The 23,682-nt window shown below is 53.4% G+C and overlaps 8 protein-coding genes across 8 annotated transcripts; 3 read left to right on the top strand and 5 right to left on the bottom strand.

The window, feature by feature from the left end:
* Positions 1-1,266: 1,266 nt before the first annotated feature.
* Positions 1,267-6,909, top strand: VTN49DRAFT_5694 (uncharacterized protein; the record flags this gene model as incomplete). Its single annotated transcript, XM_069413779.1, has 1 exon — positions 1,267-6,909. The coding sequence occupies one exon, from the start codon at positions 1,267-1,269 to the stop codon at positions 6,907-6,909; it is 5,643 nt and encodes a 1,880-aa protein (XP_069266417.1).
* A 432-nt stretch (positions 6,910-7,341) lies between these two features.
* On the bottom strand, positions 7,342-11,148 carry VTN49DRAFT_5693 (uncharacterized protein; the record flags this gene model as incomplete). The annotated part of the gene is made up of 1 exon (XM_069413778.1): positions 7,342-11,148. One exon carries the CDS (start codon positions 11,146-11,148, stop codon positions 7,342-7,344), a length of 3,807 nt encoding a protein of 1,268 aa, XP_069266416.1.
* A 111-nt stretch (positions 11,149-11,259) lies between these two features.
* On the top strand, positions 11,260-11,598 carry VTN49DRAFT_5692 (uncharacterized protein; the record flags this gene model as incomplete). The annotated part of the gene is made up of 2 exons (XM_069413777.1): positions 11,260-11,344; positions 11,408-11,598. The coding sequence occupies 2 exons, from the start codon at positions 11,260-11,262 to the stop codon at positions 11,596-11,598; spliced, it is 276 nt and encodes a 91-aa protein (XP_069266415.1).
* Positions 11,599-12,047: 449 nt separating this feature from the next.
* On the bottom strand, positions 12,048-14,259 carry VTN49DRAFT_5691 (uncharacterized protein; the record flags this gene model as incomplete). The annotated part of the gene is made up of 2 exons (XM_069413776.1): positions 12,048-14,125; positions 14,193-14,259. The coding sequence occupies 2 exons, from the start codon at positions 14,257-14,259 to the stop codon at positions 12,048-12,050; spliced, it is 2,145 nt and encodes a 714-aa protein (XP_069266414.1).
* A 436-nt stretch (positions 14,260-14,695) lies between these two features.
* VTN49DRAFT_5690 (uncharacterized protein) lies at positions 14,696-16,450 on the bottom strand (the record flags this gene model as incomplete). Its single annotated transcript, XM_069413775.1, has 8 exons — positions 14,696-15,179; positions 15,239-15,470; positions 15,524-15,565; positions 15,612-15,725; positions 15,781-15,823; positions 15,872-16,016; positions 16,077-16,204; positions 16,274-16,450. The coding sequence occupies 8 exons, from the start codon at positions 16,448-16,450 to the stop codon at positions 14,696-14,698; spliced, it is 1,365 nt and encodes a 454-aa protein (XP_069266413.1).
* Positions 16,451-16,961: 511 nt separating this feature from the next.
* Positions 16,962-18,190, top strand: VTN49DRAFT_5689 (uncharacterized protein; the record flags this gene model as incomplete). Its single annotated transcript, XM_069413773.1, has 4 exons — positions 16,962-16,973; positions 17,032-17,111; positions 17,294-17,489; positions 17,690-18,190. The coding sequence occupies 4 exons, from the start codon at positions 16,962-16,964 to the stop codon at positions 18,188-18,190; spliced, it is 789 nt and encodes a 262-aa protein (XP_069266412.1).
* A 376-nt stretch (positions 18,191-18,566) lies between these two features.
* On the bottom strand, positions 18,567-20,895 carry VTN49DRAFT_5688 (uncharacterized protein; the record flags this gene model as incomplete). Its single annotated transcript, XM_069413772.1, has 5 exons — positions 18,567-18,583; positions 18,684-19,418; positions 19,479-19,629; positions 19,685-20,025; positions 20,082-20,895. The coding sequence occupies 5 exons, from the start codon at positions 20,893-20,895 to the stop codon at positions 18,567-18,569; spliced, it is 2,058 nt and encodes a 685-aa protein (XP_069266411.1).
* Positions 20,896-21,957: 1,062 nt separating this feature from the next.
* VTN49DRAFT_5687 (uncharacterized protein) lies at positions 21,958-22,852 on the bottom strand (the record flags this gene model as incomplete). Its single annotated transcript, XM_069413771.1, has 3 exons — positions 21,958-22,265; positions 22,342-22,653; positions 22,729-22,852. The coding sequence occupies 3 exons, from the start codon at positions 22,850-22,852 to the stop codon at positions 21,958-21,960; spliced, it is 744 nt and encodes a 247-aa protein (XP_069266410.1).
* Between the last annotated feature and the right edge of the window lie 830 nt (positions 22,853-23,682).

Here is a 23,682-nt window from a genome sequence, read left to right as displayed (position 1 = left end):
TTACTTGGCTCCCAAATCAACAAAAATCGCTCGACCGTACTAAATCAGGAACTCGGAAGCAAGGGGTCTTCCATTTAATTAATAATGATCCCGAGGAAGGGCGAGATTCCGGGATGGCAGACAGCGCTTCCTCGGTCAAAGGGATTCGATTCCGAGAAATTACAGTCGTGGATTCAGCCAAGACTTCCAGAGCAGGAGCCCAACCCTAACCTACTCCAGATGCATGGTTAACCCTAAACCCCACAAGACTGTTCGACCCAAGGAAATGGAACAATCGACCGTCAACTGGCCTCGCGAGGACCCTGCCGAAAACGGCCAGACTCCGTGCAACAACACGATCATGCGAGTAACTTAGTTCTTTCCTGCCGTAGCCTCATCACTCCCTTGCCAGAAGACTTTTCCATGGAGAGATATTGCCATTCGTGTCAATCGACCAAAGAATACACGATGCACTGGTGAGCTTATCACTGCTCTCGTACTCCCGACGAAGAGAGTTCGTCCTCCACCCGAGTTTGTTCCTGAAATGGACGAATCGCTTCTCTCAAGTAAACAATAGATCTGGTTCAGTTCATGCAGGGAAAAGCTACGATACCGACTCCTGCAAGGTCAAGGGGAACCACGGACGGTCTGAACCTTGTTGCAGTCATCTAACCAAGCTGGGAGATCAAGACATTTTCGTCTTACCGAGGCACGAGATTGGGTCAACGGCTCCCTCGTGCGAGAAACGTTCACAGTAGTAGATGGCCGACGACGAGTAGCAGTCTACGCCGGACGCAGCAGGGAGCTCCGTGGTCAAGGACGCCATGCTCTACCAGTGACGCAAGTACCATTGCTGCCATGTAGTGTACTAAAGCAGCAGACCAATAGTCGACTCGCAGCAATCTGGTCATCCCTGGCGATGCAGTCAACTGACCTGCATGTGACAAAGCAGTTCGCAGCCAAGACTTACAATGTGGAGGAGTTCATGGCTGAAGGCGTGACATCATCGCGGCGGGATGCGCAGCCATGCCCAGCCACAAGTTGTGGCTAGTGCCTGCATCAAGGCGCCCACCCTCTCCGCGCTGATTGGTGATCGGCTCTGACCGCCTCCCTATCTGAGTGCTCGACGATCGGCGTCCTCCAAAGTCTGTGTCCAGGCGCTGGCTTGCGGACTGGTTCTTCAACACCACTCGTTCGTTCCCTTCCACCGTCAACCGTCCGTCCAGGTGCCAGGAATGGTCACCGATTCCACTGCATGGCGCAATTGGCAAGCGACTGGCCGAGAGGATGATGCCCCGAGCTCCCTCCCGAGGGTCGCATTTGAGACAGGTCAGCGTGGCCAGCGATGTCAGCACCTCGCCCGAATCCTCGACGGCCCTTCCGAGCGGCAAGTTCGGCTGGCAGCAGCCGGCAGTAGGCCTCTATCGTCGCAAATGCATGCTGTGGATTCATGACGAAAGCTTCTCCAAGGAGGAATTCCTCTTCAACACCGCCGCCTTGGGGGATATCAGCGTCAGTCCCGGCGATGTCATCGAGATCCTGAATGCCGACGATGCGTCCCCGAACTTGGATCTGGGCAAGCGAATGCCCAACGATACCTCCACGGACGGCGATTCAAGCAGTTCCCGCCGCACCAAGTTCAATACCCCGCTCCAGCAGCGATGCCTTTTTGTAGTCAAACCGTTGCCGCCAGAGATCCGGCAGCGGCATCCGAAGCTGGAGATCTCCGTCACGAGCAGCGTTGCCAACATCTTTGGCTTCAAAAATCGATCGTCGGTCTTCTTGACGCAATTGGACCGTTCGCAATGCTCCGCCTCGCACGTCGACATCACTCTGCGCGACCAATTCCTCGTCCGTGCCGACATGTGGAGGCTGGTCACCTCGGAATTAGTGCACAAAACTATCTACAAAGGGCAGAAGATCCTTTTCATGGGCACCATCAAAGCCACTATAAAGAATATCTTTATCGGGGGCAAAAAGGTCCTCTCGGGATACTTTGCCCCGAATACAATCCCCGTCTTTCGTAGTGAGGCCGCGCGATATGTCCTTTTCATCCAAATGGCTCGGGAGATGTGGGATTTTGACGCCGAAGGCACAGGGGATATCCTCTTCAGCCGGGTCATCAACGGCTTTCTCCCCGAACTCTTCAAGCGCTGGGCGAGCATCGATGCCAAACACCTCGTCACCATTGTCCTCTTTACTCGGGTCGAGTACGATCCCGTTGTAGCGCACGGTGGAGAGTCATTAGAGCAATTGAAAAAACTCCCCCGCGTGGATGGTCCCTTGACAAGGGACTTTTATCGCGTGGTCGTCAACGACATCGCGAGCGGCCACTGGACCGCGATTCTAGACGAACTCAAGAAAAACTTTCGCACCTTTCTGCGGGATGTTTCTATTTGGAGAGCCCCCAGCGCCGAGGGGGATCATCATACATCACAGCCTGACTCCCTCGAACAGCCGCCATCGATCAACGGCCGCCCAACCCCGGCTGTCCGCGGCAATATCCTCGAAGCCATTCACTTGGCAACCTCACATTTAGCCAATGATCACATTGACCGGGATCTCACCCGCACTGGAACCTCGATCATCGTCATCACTCCCGGCCCGGGGTTCTTTGAGGTTTCGTATGAGTCGCTTGCGGCGACTTCGGAGTCTCTCACAAACCTGGGCATTGCCATCGATCTCGTCAGTCTGGGCCCGATGCCGCTTCATTCCGTGCCGCTGTTCAAGTATAAAAATCCGCAACACCAACAGCAACCATCCGGCTTGAGTGTCACCGATGCCAATGGTGTGGTTGCGTCTTCAGGCGCTCAGCCCGGAGCGACGAGCTATGCGAGCAGGGCGTCGACTCTCTCATTGAGGTCTGGGTCAACCGACGTGCACACTGTTGCTCGTCCTCGTTCTCGCCACGTATCGTCCGCGCACTCCAGCGAGTGGTGCTACGGCATTCCGCACTGGGTAGACATATCGTATTGGAATCCCACCACATACCGAGAAGATCGACGGATCACCAAGAAGGATCTCAATGCCCCGATACCGTACACGGTCACCCGGAGATCCAGGCCCTTCGTACCGCGGGTGCGGATGTATGAAATCCAAATGATGGGAATCATGGAAAGCGAACAGTCCAACTTTGCGATTCCGTATCTCTCCGAGAAAGACTTTGGCTTTCAGAGAGATCCGCACCATCCTCCTGGTTTAACTCCGCCGCCCACCGCGCGGCCTCCGTTGTCTCCGGATCCGTCTTCTCGCGACCCGCTCAGTGACAGCTTACGGCCGCAGCCGTTTCTGTCCAGTATCACGGACCCTAAAGAGATCCTACTGCGCAACCCCGTAAAGCGACAAAAGAACATGCTTGCCTTGATGGATGAATACGACGAAAAGGTCTTCGTTCCACTACCTAAAACGGAGACGTCGAAGAAACATGCCAAAGCCAAGGCACCTCCAGAACCTGAGAACCATATTTCCAGTCTACAAGATCGCATATCCGCACGGTCCGTCAGCAGCCTCAGGGAGCACCAGCAAGGGTCGTCTCCGACAATCCGGAAACGAGAAGTGCCATCCACGCCTCGGAGTTCTACCGCTTCGCCTCAAAGCCTGTCCCCCCGAAAATCTGCCCTCAAGTCAGGCCGCACTCCTCGAATGTCGCGAACCATCAGTTTCGCCTTGAGAGGACTAGGGGTGGCACCTCCGCGGGCGCAGCCCAGCACAGGACTAAACGCAGAGCACGCGAGAGCGTTACCCATGCCGAGTAGAACCTCTCAGTCCGGCCGGTTGACGCCTTCCGAACTGGAAATTGGTGTGCGGCCTCCATCGTCGGATGGCTCGGCGAGCATTCGGAGTGACTTGAGTCAGCGCCCTCCATCAGCACATAGAATGGCAGATCCACTTCCAAGCAGTCCAGAGCTGCCCCAGTCGAAACCTATTTCGATTCGCCAAATGACCCAGAAAGCGGTCGATGCACTAGAGGCAGAACGGCACCCAATATCTGCCACACCGTCTCCGAGAGAGCACGAACTGCCCAGCGACCCTGGCAGCCATGGCGGCCACGGGGCAATGTTTGCGAAGCGGACCGGCCGGCGATTCGACATGGACGCCGAGTCGTCGCACGATTCGCTGGGAAAGATCTCGCCCAACAGGACGTTGGCACCGTGGGTCAAACTAGTTAATCCTTCCAACACCCCCAAAGCCGCCCTCCGGGACGAAAGTTGGTTTGGCCGCTGGCAGCATGCCTACCCACGGCCGCCGCGAGTCGCAGTGGTGAAATGGAAGAGCCTGAGAACTCCGGCGGTGCTGCCATTAACGACGGAAGAATTTCCCTCCCGCACGGAACTGGCATCGGAGTATCTCCAGACGCCGTACCGCGTGTTTCCCAACGATGACGAACATACCGATCTGTCAAAAGCTCGAGACGCTATTTTCCGCGAAATGGTTGCCCTGAGACTGTCGCACGGTTTCCAGATTGTGGTCGGCAAGAACGTCGCCGAGGCGACGGGCCAGCATCAGCTGGAATCGCTCAACGTCTTTGACCCTCAGGGCTTGGCCGGGGACGGAGCGACGATCTATCTGTCCAAGGGCCATGTCATCCATCGACTGGTCTGCTTGACGGGCGGAGAGATCGAGGTGACCCGGTATACGCGACTGTCGCCTGGCCTGATGCTCGACCGGGACCCTTCCTCCATCTATACGATCGCGATTCGGACGATTCTCGCCAGGCAGTTCGAGCTGAGCCAGGTGAGGCTGCATCAGCCGACGGAAGAGTACAATTGGAATTATGCGGACAATTATCTGGCCAGCCACCGCGACCACCTGACCAACCCAACGGAGCAACTCCGGTTCTGGAGAGTTCGTTTCGTGCTCATCCCGATGAGGCTGTCGCAGAATAATCGGCGACACGGCCGCCCCATTAACGAGGACGACGAAGAGGAAACCCACATTGCCGGCATCCACGAGCTGACGAGGCTGTGGCAGCGCCATCGCTACATTCCGCCTGAGGAACGCCGTTCACAGGTTGCGGAGCGTAGAAAGAAAGGGGTTAACCCGTTGAACATCATGTACCAAACACGGGATCCCTCTGAAGTCGTGGCGGCCGAGCGGGATCGTGTGCTCCTGACCGATCCCGGGCTGGACAACCCGGTTCAGCTCCTCCCCGAATCGGAGTTATTGGAAATACCGGATACGCTGACTCCAGAGGTCCTCCGCTCGTTGGCTGATCTGATGCAGAGTGACAAGGGGGTCCGGATGATGGATCGGCGATGGCATGTGCGGCTGCACCGGAATTGCTTCGTCGGATCCGAGTTCACGACGTGGCTGGTCCAGAACTATCGGGACATTGACAGTCGGGAGCAGGCCGTGAAATTCGGACAGGAGCTCATGGATGCTGGGTTGTTTGTCCACGTCAACAACCGACACAATTTCCGCGACGGCAATTATTTCTACAAGCTCCACGATAATTATCGGACGCCGCGCCCCGAGTCGAGGGCGGGCTGGTTCGGGACTAAAAAGCCCGAGTCGGTGCCGCCGTCGACGCCCAGGAGCGGTAAGACGGCAGATAGTAGTACGCTCGAAGACGATCGAGCCAGGACGACGATCAGCATCCGGGACGAGGAACCTTCGACCGCGGGCACCACTGGGTCGACTAAGAAGAAGAACATGGCCACGGTAATGCTGTCGAAATCGATGAAGTACGACGTCGACCACCGGAAGCGGTCAAACCGCCCGGAGGTGATTGACCTGCACTATGATCGGCTGCACAATCCTGACAACTGCTTCCACATTGAGCTGAGCTGGATGAACGCCACCCCCAAGTTGATCGAGGATGCCGTGGCGCTCTGGGCGACCGTCACGGAGAAGCACGGGCTGAAGCTGGTGCAGGTGCCGATTGCGGAGGCGTCGGCAACGGTCAAGACGCAGAGCTTCCGGCAACTGTACCGGATCCAGCTGAAGGTTCCGCCTCCGCCTCCTCCAGCGCCAGTACTGGCGCCCTTGTCGCTGCATGCAACATCCTTTGGGGAACAGGACAAGCCGGACAAGCATTTCTACCAAAAGGCACTCCTGAAGAAGTTCGACTTTGTGCTCGACTTTGAGGCGGCGTCCGCGTTCCCGCCGGATGTGGAGGTGCTCTATTCGTGGGGGAAGCCCGAGTATCGCTACCCGCAGTACATTCATCGGTCTGGGTGCCTGCTTGTGCAGATCTCGGACGAGGGGGACCTGCTGCTGCTCGCCAACCGGCTCTTCAGCACCAAAAGCGCCGCCGGCCGTGACAAGTTCGCCTCCGAACGTGGCGACGGACCGCCGCGGCGGGCGCGGGCCGGCACGTATTCGTACGACCCCATGTCGTCGCCGCATCCATCACCAGCCATGCGGCCGTCCCCGGAGCCGCTGATAGCCAACCACCACCCGACAACCAACACCTGGGCGATCGACTCGGCGAACCTGTACAAGACGCCCGAGATGCTCAAATCGCAGATAGAAGAGTTTTGCATGGACGAGGCGCGTCTGCGGCGGTTCTATCAGGAGGTGCAGCAGCAATGGAACTCGGCGCACTCCGGGCCGCTGATTTCCTCCTCCGTTTCCTCCTTCACTTCCACCCCTGCTATCATCCCACCTTCCCTTCCGCTCGCCCTGCCCGCGCCTCCGTCGTCGTCCGCTACGGCACCACCCACCACCACCACAGCCATGGAGGCGTTCATCCCTTCGCTGGAACTTCCCGCCAGCGTCATCGCCCACCGACTCATGGCCCCGCCGTCGACGTCGTCCTCCTCCACCGACTTGACCAACCCGCTCGTCGAAGCGGCCAACACGGCGATGGACTCCCCGACAGTCACTCCGGCGGCTACCCCGAGGGCCGCACCCGTTTCAACGCCGCGATCTACTACATCGTCCCGTGAAGCGAAGAGCCATGACGCAGACAAAACTGACGGAGCATGAATTTTATGTAATGGTATGACCACATTTGGATGGTTTATGAACGGATCATGTATAGTAAAAAATAAAAAAAAAAAAAAGTAAGATGTTACGAATGTCAGTCAATCAAAGTGATTGCGATCATGATTTTCAATTTATAGTTAAAGCCATCCAATCACGCCAAACAAACAAACAACCAGGGCCATCTACCTAAATCACATACCTGCATGCTGAGAAAATCACACGAGAACACCAGAAACAGCAAAAAGCCAGAGCATTGATAAAAACACACGTGTGCAGAAGGAAAAACAACATGATATCAAACATACATACATACCGTCAGGGTATCATGATCATCAACATCAAATAAATAAAACCATTACAACTCGTAAATCAATTCAACATAACGAGGAAAGAAAAGAAGAAGGGGAAACAAAACGAAAAAGGGCTAGAGGGCTAGATAGCACCTTCCTCGGCAGCGGCCTCCTGGAACCACTTCCTTATCCCCTCCCGCAGGATATTATCGTTCCATGAACTGCGGCGGCTGCTACTCCGGCCACGGCCGCGTCCGGTTGTAGGAACGATAGTGGAGGAGGAAGATTGGGGAGGGGGATGATCGGATTGGTGGTGAGGGTGGTGGTCGGCGATGGTTGATGCGGCGACGCTGCGGACAACTTCTTCCAGGGCTCCCAAGACCATTTTTCGGCATTCGGCGCGGGGCACTTCCACGGGTTGTTGTTGTTGGGGCTGTGTTTGAGAATCGTCTGGGTTGGTGGAGGTGGTCGTGCGGTCGTCGGCGTTGCTGCGTGATGAGCCGCGGTGTGGTGATGGGGCACGAGAATGTGCGAGGGAGGATTGGCCGCTTTGGACGAGGACGCGCTCGATGGCATCGACGAGGGTGCCGTCAACGTCCATGATGGGTTCCTCGACGAATTTGATGTCGTCGTCGTCATCGAGGGCGCCCTCGGGGGCCGACTCGGTGGTGCCGATGCCGGTGGTGACGCTGATGGAGTTCTTGCGTGACCGGCTCGCGCTGCGGGAGAAGAGGTTGCTCATGCCACCACCGACGCTGATACCACCGCTGGTGGTGCCCATTGCGGGCTCTGAACCGCGTCGGCTAGAGCCGCCGCTCTTGGTGCGTGCTCTGTTTTCACTCTCGCGGCTGCCGTTGCCACCGACCCGGCGCCGTAGACGTACCCGCCTCACCGTGCAGCTGCGCGTGTCTGCGATCAGCGTGGAGGCAATATCCACCCATTTCTCATCATCGCCATCGAGACCTGTGGTGGCATTTGGCGGCGTCGGCTCGCTGAGCATGGCGCGCTTAATGTCCGCCTCAAGGCTGGTGTATGGCCGGACGGCCTGCAGCAAAAAGTCCTCGTGGAACACCTTCAGCCAGCCGGCTACGTTGATGTTGGGAGTGTTATCACTGTCCCTCAGTGAAAAGTAGTTACTTGAATAGCTGCTATAGCTGGAGCTGCCGGCATCCACGCTCGTGCCCGACGCCTTCGTCTTCCGCGGAGATGTCAGGGCCGAACCTGCCGAGGAAAAGGACGATACGAAACCCCGCAGAGGCAGTTCAACATCCACAACACCGTCGTCCTCTTGCACCGACAACTTCAACGGCGACTCCTTTGCACGATTGCCCCCCTGAGAATCGCCTTCCTCATCCTGTTCTACGCTTGTGCGTCTCGGTAACGTGTTTGAAGCTGTCGGTATTGATATCGTCTCCGTCGACGAAGGCGCCGTAGGAGAGGTCACCGTCTGGGACTTTTGAAGCGCCGTCTCTTTGATGCTTGGCTTTCGAGCGGTTCCCTCTGTCGGACGAGGGCCAGCAACCGCTGGTGCTGAACCTCGACGATGTGCTCCCGTGAAACCACCACCACGAGTAGTCGGCCTCGCTGCTGTCCGTGACGACCAGAACCCCGTCAAAAGGTTCCCCACCCATCTGCTGCCGGCTGTGGATGTATTCTGCTCGGAGTAGTTCCCGGATGCCTCGCTCCTTTGGAGGTTTTGAAGGAGCTTTGCGGACGCATAGCTGTCGTTTCCATCTCCATCGCCCGAACCACGACGATCAGAGCCCTGGCGTTGGCGAGCTGTGAAATGCGGGACAGGCATGGCTGAGCTGTTGGTCGTCGTCGACGTCGTGGCCGTGGTTCGCCCATCGCTCCCATTGATCGCAAAACTCGCAGTTCTGATCGATCGGACATCCGAGTCCCTCCGATTGTGCAGCTGCGAGTATTGGCTTTGCCCAGCTGTTTCCCCTTCTTCTGTTGGTTTTCGGGTATCCGTAGACGAAGGACTAACGGACCGCCGGTCGTGGTCGGTCTCTTCCACGTTCAGCCGCTGCACATGTGCTCGTCTATTGGCAGTCTTTCGAAGCGACTCTTCTCTCAGGATAGAATATGTAGGAGGACTTTGGGACTGTGGTCGCGCTGACGTGGACGTCGCAGGCCGTAGGGGTGAACCCATGGCCTCAAACCGCTGTTTAGCAGGCAGAAACGCGGAAAGGACGAAGATGAGCCGGCGTGCGACCATTTTGTTGTCCGAAACAATCACAGTACGATTCGACAGTATGGGATGATCCGAATCCTGTTGCGCCTTATGTCGTCTTCGGCACCACTCCGGCCCCAGAGTGTTGAGCCACTCAGTATGGTTGCCCAGAAACGCTGTGATCAACACGAGGAAAAAGAGACCATGCTCCTTGTCGGCCATCAGACGTGCAATCCAGCGAGCCTCTTCGCGCCATACACCCCATCGGCTCTGACCGATCACGACCCGAGGTATTCGTAGAGCAAAGCAGATCCTCTGAGCACTCAGCAGTGTTTGTTCCTTGAGCTTCGTATTGAATGCGAAGACGTTAGGCCGAAGCTGCAGAATCTTCTGGTTTGCTCGTGCGTGTGGTGCTCGGGCAGCTTTGGGGAGTGTATTGACCGATGCGTCGACCTTCTTTAACAGAGTGAGGATCTCACGACGAGCAACCCTTTCAAGATGGCTTAGAGTGCGCGTGATGATATCCCAGTGATCGACCAGGAGATCGATTCGGTCATCAAGATTGGCTGGAGGTGGCGAGGCATCATCCCAGAACGCAACGGACCACCGATCCGAGTCAAATGAAAAGGACATGGACCCCGAACTTCTACCGTCAACAGTTGCAATGCTTGATCGTCTCAATTGCCGGATATGATGGCGGGCGGCCAACGGAATCTGAATCGCGATGGCTACAGCATACATTGGGGTCTTCTTTTCTCTGATTTTCCGCCGCTTCATGGCCTCAGATAACGGGTAATTTTGGTCCTGCATTGAACCTGAGAGCGAAGCAGCGGGGTCAGGAGAACCTGTAGGACTTTCTTGAGTTTCGGGCAAATTGACGCTAAACATGCGCGTGATTAACACGGTAACCTTTGTTACTGGCTTCACGTCGAGGTTCTCACTTGTTTGACCTTGAGACCCAGATGTATAGGTCCTGGTCATCGGTCTGCGAAGTGAAGCATGCCGACTGATTGGGAAATCGACGTCTCTCTGCACCGGAGAGCCAATAGAGCCAACGGGAGTTCCCGTCGTAGAGTCGGAGTCTGTGGATAAAATATGCATCTTGGTTGACGATTCCCGATAGCTGAACGCACTGCTCCCGAAGATACAATTTAGAAGACCCAAATCGGCGTTATCAGGCGTATGGCGGTTATGTATAGTTTCCAACATTCCCTCGGACGGGCCAAAGAGGGAGCCCACGGAGCTACGGCCACGCGCGCGGGTGAAAGCGCCCGCGGGCGGCGGCCCCTGCCGCCTGGAATTTGCAGCTTGCGAGAATGCACTTCCCTCTGTCAGAGAAGTCGACTGCGTTGCCTGTATTGAGCCGCGACGGGAGGTAGCTTTTGAATGACTGGACGACCGACCGTGTTTGTTTTCCTTTCTTTGCTCCACATCGATGCCCAATCCTTGTGGATGCGGTTCGGGTGGCGCGCGCGAGTCCAGCAGAATGCATGGCTCATCTCGATCTCCAATCGCATTCTGAGCGATGATGAAGCGAAAGTCCTTGACGGGATCGAGCTCGAGCCCCCCGCGATCGTCATACGCACCGGCTGATGATGCATTCGGCGAGTTGTAGTTGCTCTGCAACGGGTAGGCATGAGAGTTGGAATGTCGTAGCAGACTCGCATCGGGAAACAAAAGATTTGATGTGTGCTCTTCTTCGGTGACCGACTCGAGAACGGCCGGATTCCGTGACGATGGATTGCTGAAGGTGCTTAGAAGGCGGCCCAGCATGTTGACGCTTCGTCGATCGGGTAACGAAGGAAAAAGCCGCACGGACGACGGACGCTGAATTGAACGAAGGGATTTAGAAGGGCAGATTCTCACGACGCATTCTCCATCGCCATGGCGAAAACGAGCGCGATCACCAGCAGCCCCTCCGCGTCATCGACTATTCGGTACCAGGATCCCGAGCCGAGTTTTTTGGGAGGTAAACAAATAACCGCGACGGTACACACGACAGTCCAGAGCGAGAGATGCGAATGGCAGACAGGCCGATTCGGAGGCCCAGCAATGCCGTCCTCAGACCCTTCTCTGTGCGGATTCAGGCAAAAAGCAACGCAGGGCTCACGCAAGGCATCGGCAACGCAGAGTGACCGGAAGGGCGGTGAAGGACCGATCGCCGAATCCGGAAACCCTCAGGCTCGGCAATTGGTTGCAGGCCAGTCAGTCGACAACCGCTGATTGGCTGCCCGCGTTAGTCATGCTTACGTCAGGTTTCGGGCCGGGGTTCTCTAGGAGCCAGATAAGCACCGAACTTTATTATTCTCGGTTTAACCTACATTTTGAATATCCGTTCTCAGGTTAGTCTATCTTATCGGATCGAAGATCACTGCCGATTTCTAACCCTAACAACCCTACTGTGAGATCTGCCTGATCAGCATCTCAGATCGTCGTCGAGAGTCACCGCTTCTTTATTTACTGAACAATGGATGCTCACGAGACTACTAGATACGAGCATTGGCCATATTTAAAGTATTTGTAGCGGAAGGCTCGTTACCATTTTGAAGTGAGCAAGCCCTCAGAAGATGGGGTCTGTTTAGTATTTAGGAGGAACAGCATGTAGAGTAGATCCATAAACTCCTATGGCCTATGTACAATTCATAACAGAAGCAAACAATCCACCAATACAATCATGACGATTTCTTCGTCTTGCTTTTCACTCGGTCAACCAGCTTCTTCAGGTCATCGTCCTGGGGCGAATCACGAGCAGCATCTGATGCCGTCTTCTTGGACTTCTTGGTCCGCTCGCTCGGCGCCTCTCCGTTCTCCTCCTCGGCCTCTTCTCGCTTTCGCCGCCGCTTGCGAGTCTCTTCCAGGAGCGCACGCATACCGGAGGTGTTCCTAAACTTGGGATTGGTCGGGTCAATGGCGAATTCATGGCTGTCGTAGAGACGGGCAAAGCGAGGATCATTGACATCGATCTGGAAATCGCTGCCGGCAACCTGCGTGTCGCCCGCCTTCTTGCCCTTCTTGCCTTTCTTTCGTGCCCGCTTCTCAGCCTTTTCAATCTCGTTCATGTCAAAGTGCTTAATGCCCGACTGTTCGTCATCCATCATCAGCAGCTCCAGCTCCGCCCGCTTCGCCGCCGCTTCGGCCTCCTCAGCCTCCTTCTGCTCGCGCTTCTTCCGGCGCTCTTCCTTGCGCTGAGCTTTAGCCGAGCGGTGGGCGTCAGGATCGTCGAAGAATGGATCATCAAAGCCCAGGTCCTTGTCCTCTTTATCTTCTTCTGCGGCTTGGTCTTTGCCTTCAGCTGCAGCTTTGGCTGCTTTGATCTTCTCCTTTCTTCGCTTTTTCCTCTCTCTCTCTTTGCGGAGATAACGTTCCTTCGTCGTCTCTTCAACCTCTTCTTCCCCTTCTTTATCGTTCTCGAAGACTGACTCCCTCTTTGGTTCACCAGCCAAGCCAGATGTGAATGTAATTTCCATATCTCCAACCGGGCCCTTCGATTTGGATGCAGTGGATAGCCCGCTATCCAGTCCCAACAATGCCCGCATTCGCTGTCGCTCGGCTTCCTTCTTGGACAGTTTCTTATCACTCGTCTCGTCACCCCCATCCTCTTCTCCGCTCTCCTCCTCCTCGTCAGAGGTGTCGCTGGCGAGATATGCCTTCAGATCATTATCGTCGAGGTCCTCCTTTGCGGCACGGAATGCCCGGGCTTGTGCATCTTTTCGAGCACGGTCGTCAGCATCCCAGGTCAGCTTAACCTTGCTGTGTTGCAGGGCATCAGTGACGAATTCCGTAGGCCGATACCCGTCCGGTATTCTCTCGCATGACTCCCGAGGCTGGTCGTCGGAGAAATCAACGTCATCCGGCACAAAGCGGAGATCCAGGAAATTCGCGCTGGACAGATACTCGGTCCCGTCGACCTCATCATACACCTGCTTGGCAGCCTCCTTGGAGGAGAACTCGACAACTGCGTAAAAGTACCGTAGTCGCTCAAGCTGATACTTCCGCAGCTGTGTGGAATTAAACTCCTCGCCCTCGTCTCCCTTGATAATCGACTTTTTGATCTTTTCTTCCTCCTCTTCGGAGTCTTCTGGCTCTGAATCGTTCTCGCCGTTGCGATTATTTGCAAAGATCTCCTTTGGCGGCCCTTCGATTTCTTCCCGCTCCATTCGCTGCTTGCCAAACTCGCTGGGGTAAATCGTCACCCGTAGCACGCGGCCGGTTGTGGTAAAACTCGAAAATACAGCAAACAAATCCTCCGCGCGGATATTGTCCCAATCGAGATTTACCACGGCGACTCGGTTCGTAACTTCTCCGAGTGGAACATCAGGCTGCTTCCCAGTCGGGAATTCGAGTTCTTCTTCCTCGTCCTCTATGTCCTCTTCCTCATCTTCCTCACTCGAGCTTTCTTCTGACGACGACGATTCGGAAAACCCTCCGTCTCTCGCTGGATCATAATCCTTCTTTTCCAGCCGGCGCAGCTCCTTGCGTACTTCCTCGTCGTCATCTACGCTAACATCCGACCCGCTCGACTCCTTCTCCTCCTCATCTTCGCTCTCTTCCAAGCGGTAGAATCTCTTGAGCTGCTGCTTTGTGTCATCCCGCGCAAGTTTCCGGCCATATCGATCTACGGCCGCATTCCGAGAGAAATCTTTGTCGTGCAGCAGATGCTTGAAACGTTCGTCAAGCTTGACATGTGTGTGCTTTTTACTTGGCAACCGGTAGCGCGGATCGGTCTGGATATTCGCAAAACGTTTATCAGCTGCAGTAAATGTTAGCAATGGCTTCTTCCTCTTTCACATGCGGCACACTTCAAATCTAGAACGTACTGATGATATTATCCGAGGATTTGGCTTTACTGCCACCCTTGGATTTCTTCTGTGAAGACTCCCCCATGGCGGCGAGTATCCTGCGGAATGAGAATACTTTGCCCCGTGAAATAAAGACAGAGAAACCCGAATCCCAGTCTTGAAATGTCCTGATCCTTGTCTTTGCTGATAGTTTGGACGTCAAAAAACATCGATGGATTACATAAGCGGTTCGATTTTTTTAGGTTATGTGGCCCGTGCGCTTATCGATAGGAAGGTGTTCTGATAAGATAACATCTGGAGTTGTTAAACGTCAACCGTCGTGTTTTGATTGCAGGTTGAGTACAATTAATAGCTCTGGTTATCCCGCCCCTATGTTATTGGGAATGCAGTGGCCGTAGTATGAACCGTATGACTATATACATCGCCCAAATGTATAGGATATGTCTGAGAAAAGTGGCACTCCCCGATACACTCCAGCAAATGCAGTTCTGAGTCTCGCCAAATGCTCTGGAGAACGATGACTAGCAACCAAAATACCTCGTTTCAAGCCACCGAGGCTCATCGTCGTCCTCAATGCGCCCGACAACAACTTTGACCTCCGGATAGACCGCGGTCAGACGCTTCAGCCCGGCCTTGCCGGCCGCGCAGGTCACAAAGATGATCTTGTTTTCGTCAACACCGTGATCGAGCAACACACGAACCGCCATCAGCGCCGCCCCTCCGCTAGACATTTGGGAGTCCAGGAGCAAGACTTTGGAATGGGTCTCGATTCCTGGAGGCAGTTTCTGGAAGTGGAGTTCGGGTTCCGAATGCTGCTTGTTCGTTTGAATAAGGATTCGGCCGGTGATACAGTCGGGAATGGTTCGTTTTAATGCCGTCTCCAGACAAGATCCGCCTCTGAGGATTGCGACGGCGGAGACAATGCCGGAGGGGTGTAAGCCGTGATAGTCGTGATCCTGAGGAGTTCGAACCACGGCTGGTTGATAATCTGTGTAGTCGAGAGCGCTGAATGCTGAGTTAGATTTTCGCTTCGGGCTCGCCATCAAATAGTTCGGAGGGCGTACCGCTCGATAAGTAGAGATGCTAGCCGATCAAAATAGAACACGAAATCCACCTGTTCCGTTTCTGGGTTTTGGAGGATCGTATTCATGCCTACAAATTGCGGGGTCGGCTCCATGACAATAACGTTATCGGACAATTGCTCTTCGCTAGCAAGAGCTCGCAGATTCGCAAGATCGGCAGCATGCTTTTCCGACTTTTCTTGCAGTCTATGCCGGATGTGTTTGACAACCATACCTTTGAGCAGTTAACTCCCGCTTTCGCTATTGACGAATGAGGACTCTGATTACCTATGGCAGTTTTGTTCTCAATTCCACGAGGAATTATAATGTCTATGGATGATTAGTCCAGGCCGATCATATTCATGGAGTCACGCACCAGAAATATTTCTTTGCGGCTCCACGTATTTCTTATATGAAGGCTTGACGAAGGTGAACCATTGCTTAATGATTCCTTCGATATCTCTACCTCGTTCGCGCACATCACGCAGAACTTTTAAGCCACTGAATTAGCCAGGTCCAGCACAGACAACTCGTGCCAGACTTACTTCGTCGACCGAGGCAGACATCCATGTCCGCTTCGACAAAAATCTACCCGGCATCAGCTACCATTTACGATGTCGACATGCTAGTGAATACCTTGACGTCCAGCATTTCGACTATCCGTGGGTCATGCAGAGCCAGGATTCCTTCGAGGATCAACACATGAGGAGAATACAATGGAGTGGTCTCCTTCTGCCGTTGGTGCTCCTTGAATGAATAGACCGGGATATTTGCCCTCTTTCTGTGGAACGCTATCAGATGTCCGAAGAAGGGATGCGATGGATAAACTACAATGGCTTACCCTGCCTTCAGGTCCCGCAGAGTTTGGACCAGCACATCAAAGTCTAGAGCATCGGGACTGTCAAAGTCGAATTCATTCCGATGCGCCGCTGCCTGCTGCTCTGGGGTCAATGTTTTATAGTAGGAATCCTGCAAACCGATGCTGGATTAGGCACGCGGTCTCTTATCAGCATGGACATCTCTGGGTTTGAAATGTACCATCACGAGAATCACCACCCAAGGCAGGTTCAGTGACTTGACAATCTCCATGGCTACCGACGTCTTGCCAGAGCCGGAGCTGCCGGCGATACCAATGATACTGAGGTCTTCCCATGGTGGAGAGTAGCCCTTCTTAAGGTTCGTGGCAGACGAATAGATAGGTGGCCTGGATTCCATGGTGTTGGGAGTCGGCGTGCGCGTCAAGGAGCTCTCAGATCGCAGACAACAGCTGTAATGCTCCTTCGACACGGACGTCGGGCAACCCACGGGAAATTTCAGCCCATGTTCCAGACAGAGTCGACGTCGGACTCGACCAAGGCCTTTTTATCGGCTGTCTGTGGATCCCGCGAGTAAGCGGTTTCGAGATAGGGTTCCAAAATGGGAGATATGGTGCAAACATGCCAAACATACTGATATTTTGAGGCTTAAGTGGGCCGGCCCGAAGAAATTCCGAGAAATATCACGTGATTATGGTTCGGTTAACTCCGCTCATTCGCTTGACCGCAGATCCTTCGCAACCCTCTCACAACGTCAGCCTACAACTACTACCTTCTCCTTCAAACACTTCGTTCGCGGACATCTCCTCGGGTTAATAACCCCATGGCTACTGTCTTCCTGCTCTGCAGCTAGACAGGTAGCTTCTTTCCTTATTGAAAGTCTCAGGCTTGGGGAGGACAGGATTTCGGCCATGTCCAATTCCGTGCGTACTGAGATCTACATGCGTTTGCCGTCAGCCCACTGGTCTGACTGCAATCCAGGCTGCATCCAATCAGTCGACCTCCAAGTCACAATGTCATCCATTCGAGAAGAAGGTGGATGAGATCAAGCCGTCCAAAAAGTTAGTTCTCCATTCCTCCAGTTGCCCCTCTTTTTGTCAGATGATGTGTCAGTTCAAGTTGGGAATCTCTCCGAAAATCATTTGAGGAAAAATTCAAAATACTTGTATATCTGATTCATTGATCTTGCTCATCTTTTACTTCCGTGATTGTTTTTGATCACAGGACTGACTGGATGCTCAAGTGACATCAACCAATTAGTCATGGACTATCTCATCACCAATGGCTACCCACAAGCAGCTGAGAAATTTGCTGCTGAAGCCAATATCCAGCCCAGTGTGGATAGCGCATCTATACGGGAGCGCATTGCGATTCGCCGAGCGATCCATTCTGGCGACATTCAGTCTGCCATCGAGCAGATTAATGAACTTAACCCTCAGGTATGTTTCTCTTTATACTTGTTCGAAGCCCTTTGCTGCATGATTAGAACCTGTTTCATGCACCACTCATATACCCTACCCGGGTGTTGATGAAAAACAAACATCTTCAGTCCTCAGTATGATCAGCTTCATGTATCATTGCTCATGTCGCAGGCTTGACCACGGTCTTGACCGACTGATTACTAACTGTGCATTGATAGATATTGGATGAAAATCCGTCTCTTCACTTTTCGCTCCTTCGGTTGCAACTGATTGAGTTGATCCGAAAGTGCACATCCACGCCAAATGGTGACATTTCTCCAGCACTTGAATTTGCGACATCACATCTCGCAGCGCGAGCACCCACCAATCCGCAGTTCCTGGAGGATTTGGAGCGTACAATGGCACTGTTGATCTTCCCGTCTGAGAACCTTGCTCCGTCGCTGGCGACTTTGCTGGACCCTGATCGGCGAAAGGACATTGCCGCCCAAGTTAACGAGGTTATCTTGGAGAGTTATGGCGCTCGTAAAGAGGCACGACTCCGCAACCTCGTTAAGCTCCGTGCGTGGGCAGAGCAGAAGGCGCGGGACGCCAAACGAGATATTCCAGAGCATCTCGACCTAGGTTTACGCTCGGAGAAGGATGATACGGGCCATCCTGGGGCCGCGTCGGAAGATGCGGAGATGGCCAACAACGGAGAGTCGGAACCCATGGTCACGTAGATTCCATATAATCCTCCAAGCATGACGTTTACGAGATATATAATGTATGATTAGCGTGGAGTTGGGATGGCGTTTGACAAGTGGGTTAGGCATCAAGCATGGGCCATTAACGATGTATGCGGGTATGATCTCGGGTTTACACATTGTTGAGTCGTAGAGCTAGTTATTAACTCGAGTTCGACTTTGGACAATGAATGTGGTATATACACAACAATCGCATTGAAGCTCGGCTCCATGTAAATTTTCCCGAAGCGACCCTGCGACAACCAGTAGAAACAAAGGAATAATCCCAAGCGAGGGAATCAACAAGTCTACAAAAAAAAAAAAAAAAACCAATATTCCAACCCGATAAATACATCGTGGAAAAGATGGCTATTTAGAAACTCATAACATCTGTCACGTAAAGTCAGTCTGGTTAATCTCGCAGGGGAGAAATCAAGTAAGGAAAAAAAAAAAAAAANAAAAAAAAAAAAAAAAAAAAAAAGAAACTTACCGCGTCCAAAAAGGGCCCGTTTTGTCCAATCCATCGCAAGCAAGATCCGAGTCCGTAGACTGACACTTTCCGAGAAATAGATACTCCGCCAGAGGTACACGGCAAGCAAACCACCACCGAAGCTCAGTCCATTGAGATCGAAGACCGCCGCGTTGCCGACGTACGCCAGGCTGCCGAGATGGCGGTACTTGAAGGCCGGGTAGACAGACTCGTCGAGGTCGGCGGGGAGAGCGGCGGCGGGGATGGAGTCCGTGCTGATCGCCCGGGCGATCTTGTTGAACTTGCGGCCGAGGTATTCACCCTGCTGGTTGGCGCGCTGTGCGGTGGCTGGAAGCGAGGTGAGCTTGGAGTCGATCTGGACGAGGAGTTCGTGAAGCTCATCAAAGTCGAGGGTGCCGGAGCGGTCCTTGTCGTACTGCTCGAAGAGCCGGTCGAGGCGCCGGAGGTGGTTCGAGGCCTGCGGGAAGCGCTTCCTGACGCGCTCGGCGACGTCGCGCCATTCTCGGAAGGTGAGCTGGACTTTTTCGGGGTCCTTGCCCTTCTCCCAGGCGATGGTCCGCAGGAAGGTGACCAGGTGTTGAGCAATGTTGTTCTGCACAGTAGCGCAGTCGCCAATCGCGTACACCTCACCAGGAGGTGCTCCAATCAGTCGCAGGTGGCTGTCGGTTTCAAGAGCGCGTTTGTTTTTCTGTGCTTCGAGCTTCTGCGCAACTTTTTGCGCAAACGGGGTTTGTGCTACAGAGCCACTGTTAGATGATGGAACTCAAATCGGCTTTGATCTTTTCTTTCACTCACAAACTCCGGTCGACCACAAGCAAAAGCCCATTGGAATCTCCTTTGTGACAAGCTTCCCATTCTCCTTCTGAGTAAAGATGACCTTGTCTGGAAGGACTTTCTTGACACGCGAATTCGTGAGGACATCAACAGAGTCGCGCGCAAACCGATTCTAAGCACCACGTCAACGATGGGGCCTCAGCTCATCAAATCTAGAGCATACATACCTCTGCATATAACGACAGTGCCTCATCGTAGGTATTGAGGATGTGGCTACGGCTCTGGATCACATGCACTGAGATCTCATTTCGAAGAATCTTTGGGAACTTTTGAATCAGATCCTCGTTCAAAAGATCGTACAATTCCGCAGCAAACTCGACACCGGTTGGCCCTCCACCGCAAACAACGAAGGATAGTAGACGTTTTCGCTCTTCATCGGTGGTGGTCGGGAGACATGCTAGCTCCATGTTCTGAGTGATCTTGTTTTTGATCATTCTCGCGTCATCAATGGTCTTCAGAAAGTGGCAATGCTCCAAACCCTCCACACCATGTGCATTTGTTACGGAACCTTCAATCGATCTCGTTAATAAATGCCAATCCTGCAAGAGCCGAGTTTGGACGTACCAACAGCAATCACCAGTTTATCATACGGAAGATAGAAATGCCGCCGGTTGCCATTCGCATCCTCCTGAGATACTTCCACCAACCGGTTTTCGAAATCCACATCTTCAGCTTGTCCCTTCAAGAAATGACCATGGACTCGCTGCACGATGCGTCGCGCCGGTTCCACCAACGCCCTTAAGCTGAGCGTCCCAACTGTGGCCGAGGGCAGCATCGGCGTGAACAGGAAATAACTGACTGGCGAAACGACGGTGACATGATAGTCTCCGGGATTGAGGGTTTTGAGCAACGCGGTACTCCCCCAACCGGTCCCGAGGATGACCAGCCTGGGCTTGTCCTGCTGTGCCTTCTTGTCCTCTGAATCATTGTCATCTAGCAGGTATTCCGCAATTGGCAGGTTCTTCGGTCCTCCGCGTCGCGGAGATAGTGCCAGCTCCGACACGGTACAATCTTGAATACTCGGCTCCTCTCTGTACGTCGTCGCATCGTAGATAAAGAAGCCGAGGACGACCACACCACCGCTGATGATGAAGAAGCCGATATACGCGGATGTATTATAGACTATGCGCAGAACTGGTCGACGTTGGACCTTGGCTGTTACTTCGGACTTGAAACGAACGCTCTGACGGGCGGAAAGGAGAGACGACTGAGGTCGGACGGCGAACGGTCGACGAGACTGACTATGGAGGAAGCATCGTGGTGTGGCTGGAGTCAGAGATGGACCTGGCCGGAAACCACTTAATGCTCGTGTCGACGATGTCGCATAACTCGAGGATCCTGCGCCAAACGCCCGGCGCCTTGCCAGATGGGACAACATTGGGAGGAGTGAATGATGCGTCTACGGCGAGTAAAAAGTTTGGGTCAACAGATCAGATGCTGGCCATTGAAACAAGGAGCATACAGACTCGATGCCTCCGAGGGAGCCAAGAAAACCAACGAAGGAATACGATTAAAGTTACCCAATGACTCCCAAACAGTTTGCAGAGCAATTGGAGAGCATTGTTGTGACAGGATGAGTTGTACCTAGTCGTCGCAGATATGACATCCGCGAATCCCGTGCAGTCGCCCTAAGGCGGTGGCTCGAAAGCATTATTAATAGTCACGTGATCGGTAGAGCTCTAGGGCAGGGCAAGGTAGCAGGCGCTAGGAGGTGGCAGGGATTATCGCCACTGCTGCCACTCTCTCTGACCGGGTTCCTAAAAAGTTCTGCATTTCGGATCTGATCACGCCAGAGGATGCCAGTGAGCGCAACGTCATCTGCTGACCCAATTGCACCGATACCGGCGCCCTATTCCTAGGCAAACCCCTAGTTACCCACCAACTCTAGTTGACAAAGACGGCAAAGGTCACCAACTAGGCGATCGCGAATGGTCGAGCATTGAATCGGCTAAGTGGAACTTCTGATGACAAGTTCTTCAGTCCTCGGATTGGAACCTGTCCGGACGTAACCTGTCTCCACCGACAGCCGCTTGGTGTTTTTGATCTTGTAATTGAAAAAGCATAGCTGGGAGCCGGTCAACACGCATTCAAGGCTGCCTTCGGCTAGTCGTGCAGAAAACCCTCAAAAGAAAAAGAACAAAGCGATCTCACGTCCGGGCTTCGATGATCGAGGCCAGGCAACACGGTCGTCTTCGTTGTGGTGTCAACTGGCTTTGCCCCCCAGAACGACTGGTCACAGCCCAGGTCAGCTTTCCTTGATCTTCTCTTCAATCTTGTTACAACAAGTTCGAAAAGAAGGAAGATAAGAAAGTAGGACCCGTTTCATATCGTAACTCATGTCATGAGATCCGTGCTGATCTATCAATTCCATCTATGTATGTATGAAATCCTCCGACAAACAACTGAACCCAAGAAAGAAGCTCCGAGACCGGAAGGGGAATCAGGACGGCGATAGAGACTTGAACAGGCGATGCTTGGACGGTAGAATGAGCAGATACTCATGCCCCTCCGGCAGTTGGCCTAGCGGCCACTTCCAGTCTCTCTGAATAGACCTCAGATTCCTTAACGGTGCTGTATGATCAATGAAAAAGTTCGTATCGACTCCACAGATCAATCCCGTTGAATCATCTTCGGGCTCGAAGAGGGAACCACGCAGTCTAGCTTCTCTGACGTATGGAATCGGTGAAGTCTCCATGATTTCTTTCGCATGATCCCGCATAAATTCGAGGGACACCCTCTCAATTCCCACTTTCGGATCGTCAGGATCATCATTCTGTATATGATCTCTCTTATGGTTGCTCCCGAAAGAAACGATGGCACTTACACCAAAATACCGACGCAGCTGTGAAGCAGGAAACCGGATTCGAACTTATAATCCCGTACAGATCCGCATCCGCAGTCGCCCGAAGAGCGTTCAATAAACCACTTGCGAGCCCTTTCTCCCGGTAATTTCGATGGACCACGAGCTGAGTCACCCAGCAAATGGTCTTTTCGTCGTCATCATTGTATTTCCAATGACAAGCAAAGGCATGCCCGGCATAACAGTCGCCGACAGTCACCCTGACATAGAACGTCGTAGCGTACTCGGGCAAGTGCTGTTCTCGCAGTCGGCGCCCGCTAATCTTGATTCGTTGTCCTATAGGTTAACCTAAGGTCAGAAATAATGACATGGCAAAAAAAGTGATGTTTTAGTATCCGGATAGTTTAGTACCTGGCTTGTGTGATTGTTGTGACCAAATCCCGTAGTGCTCGCTAAAGAGCTTCGCTGCTTCATCTAGCATGCCACCGGCGACTTGGTCACCGGGAATCGTCTCAAAGAGTACTCGCTGATGCATGTTGGTTCAAATCGGCGAGATCGGAAACCCTTCAACGCCAGGAACGCATGATAACTATCAGGCCATTCGGGAAGCCTGTCGTAGAAATTTGACTTGAACGAACTTAAAACCAATCCAGGTGACAACTTCACGCCATGATAACCAGGGTCCCAGGAAGAAAACAGATCGGCACGTGTACAAAGACAAGACGTTACTTGTGTAAGGTCCCGCCCTGTCCATTCCCCATTCAGGCTAGAATGGCGATGGATGGCACGGGCCGCGGATAGTCTAAATTACCGTTCCTTGTAAGAAGGGTGTATCCAAGCTGGCAGTTCGTAACTACGTTGTTTAGTAACCCTTACGTTGTTTAGTAACCCTAACGTCATAGGCCACGATTCACTCGAGAATCTCCTTTCCTGCTACGGATGGTGAATTCTACACTCTTGATTCACGTACGGGGCTCATAGGGATTGAGAAATAGGCATCTCATCTTTTTATCTCGATTGACCATTTCCTATGGGCCTTTAATCCTGCCCATGGCGCGGATTGGATTGGAGTGTTCCAACTTTTCAAGGGCATCTAAAGGCTAGTTCTCTTCCTCCAACCAATTCTGCTTCGCTGTTTGAACAGAAGGCAGGGTAGGAGGGTAGGAGTTGTCTCTTCCTAGGTTAATTTTCTATGACGTTTTCCCAACCAACCCCTGGTCACTGACCGAGCTTCCGGTTATACACATCATCTTCAGAACCGGACCAAGGAGTCGTTGATAACAGCATTCAACTCATTGCTCGGATATCTCGAAAGACAATACGGCGTCAGAGTGAAAGCAAATTGACTGCGATAATGAAATTAAT

Source organism: Thermomyces lanuginosus (genome assembly GCF_041956635.1).
Source record: "Thermomyces lanuginosus strain ATCC 200065 unplaced genomic scaffold VTN49scaffold_35, whole genome shotgun sequence".
NCBI classification, from domain to species: Eukaryota; Fungi; Ascomycota; class Eurotiomycetes; order Eurotiales; family Trichocomaceae; genus Thermomyces; species Thermomyces lanuginosus.
This window is presented reverse-complemented; position numbering and strand designations above follow the sequence as displayed.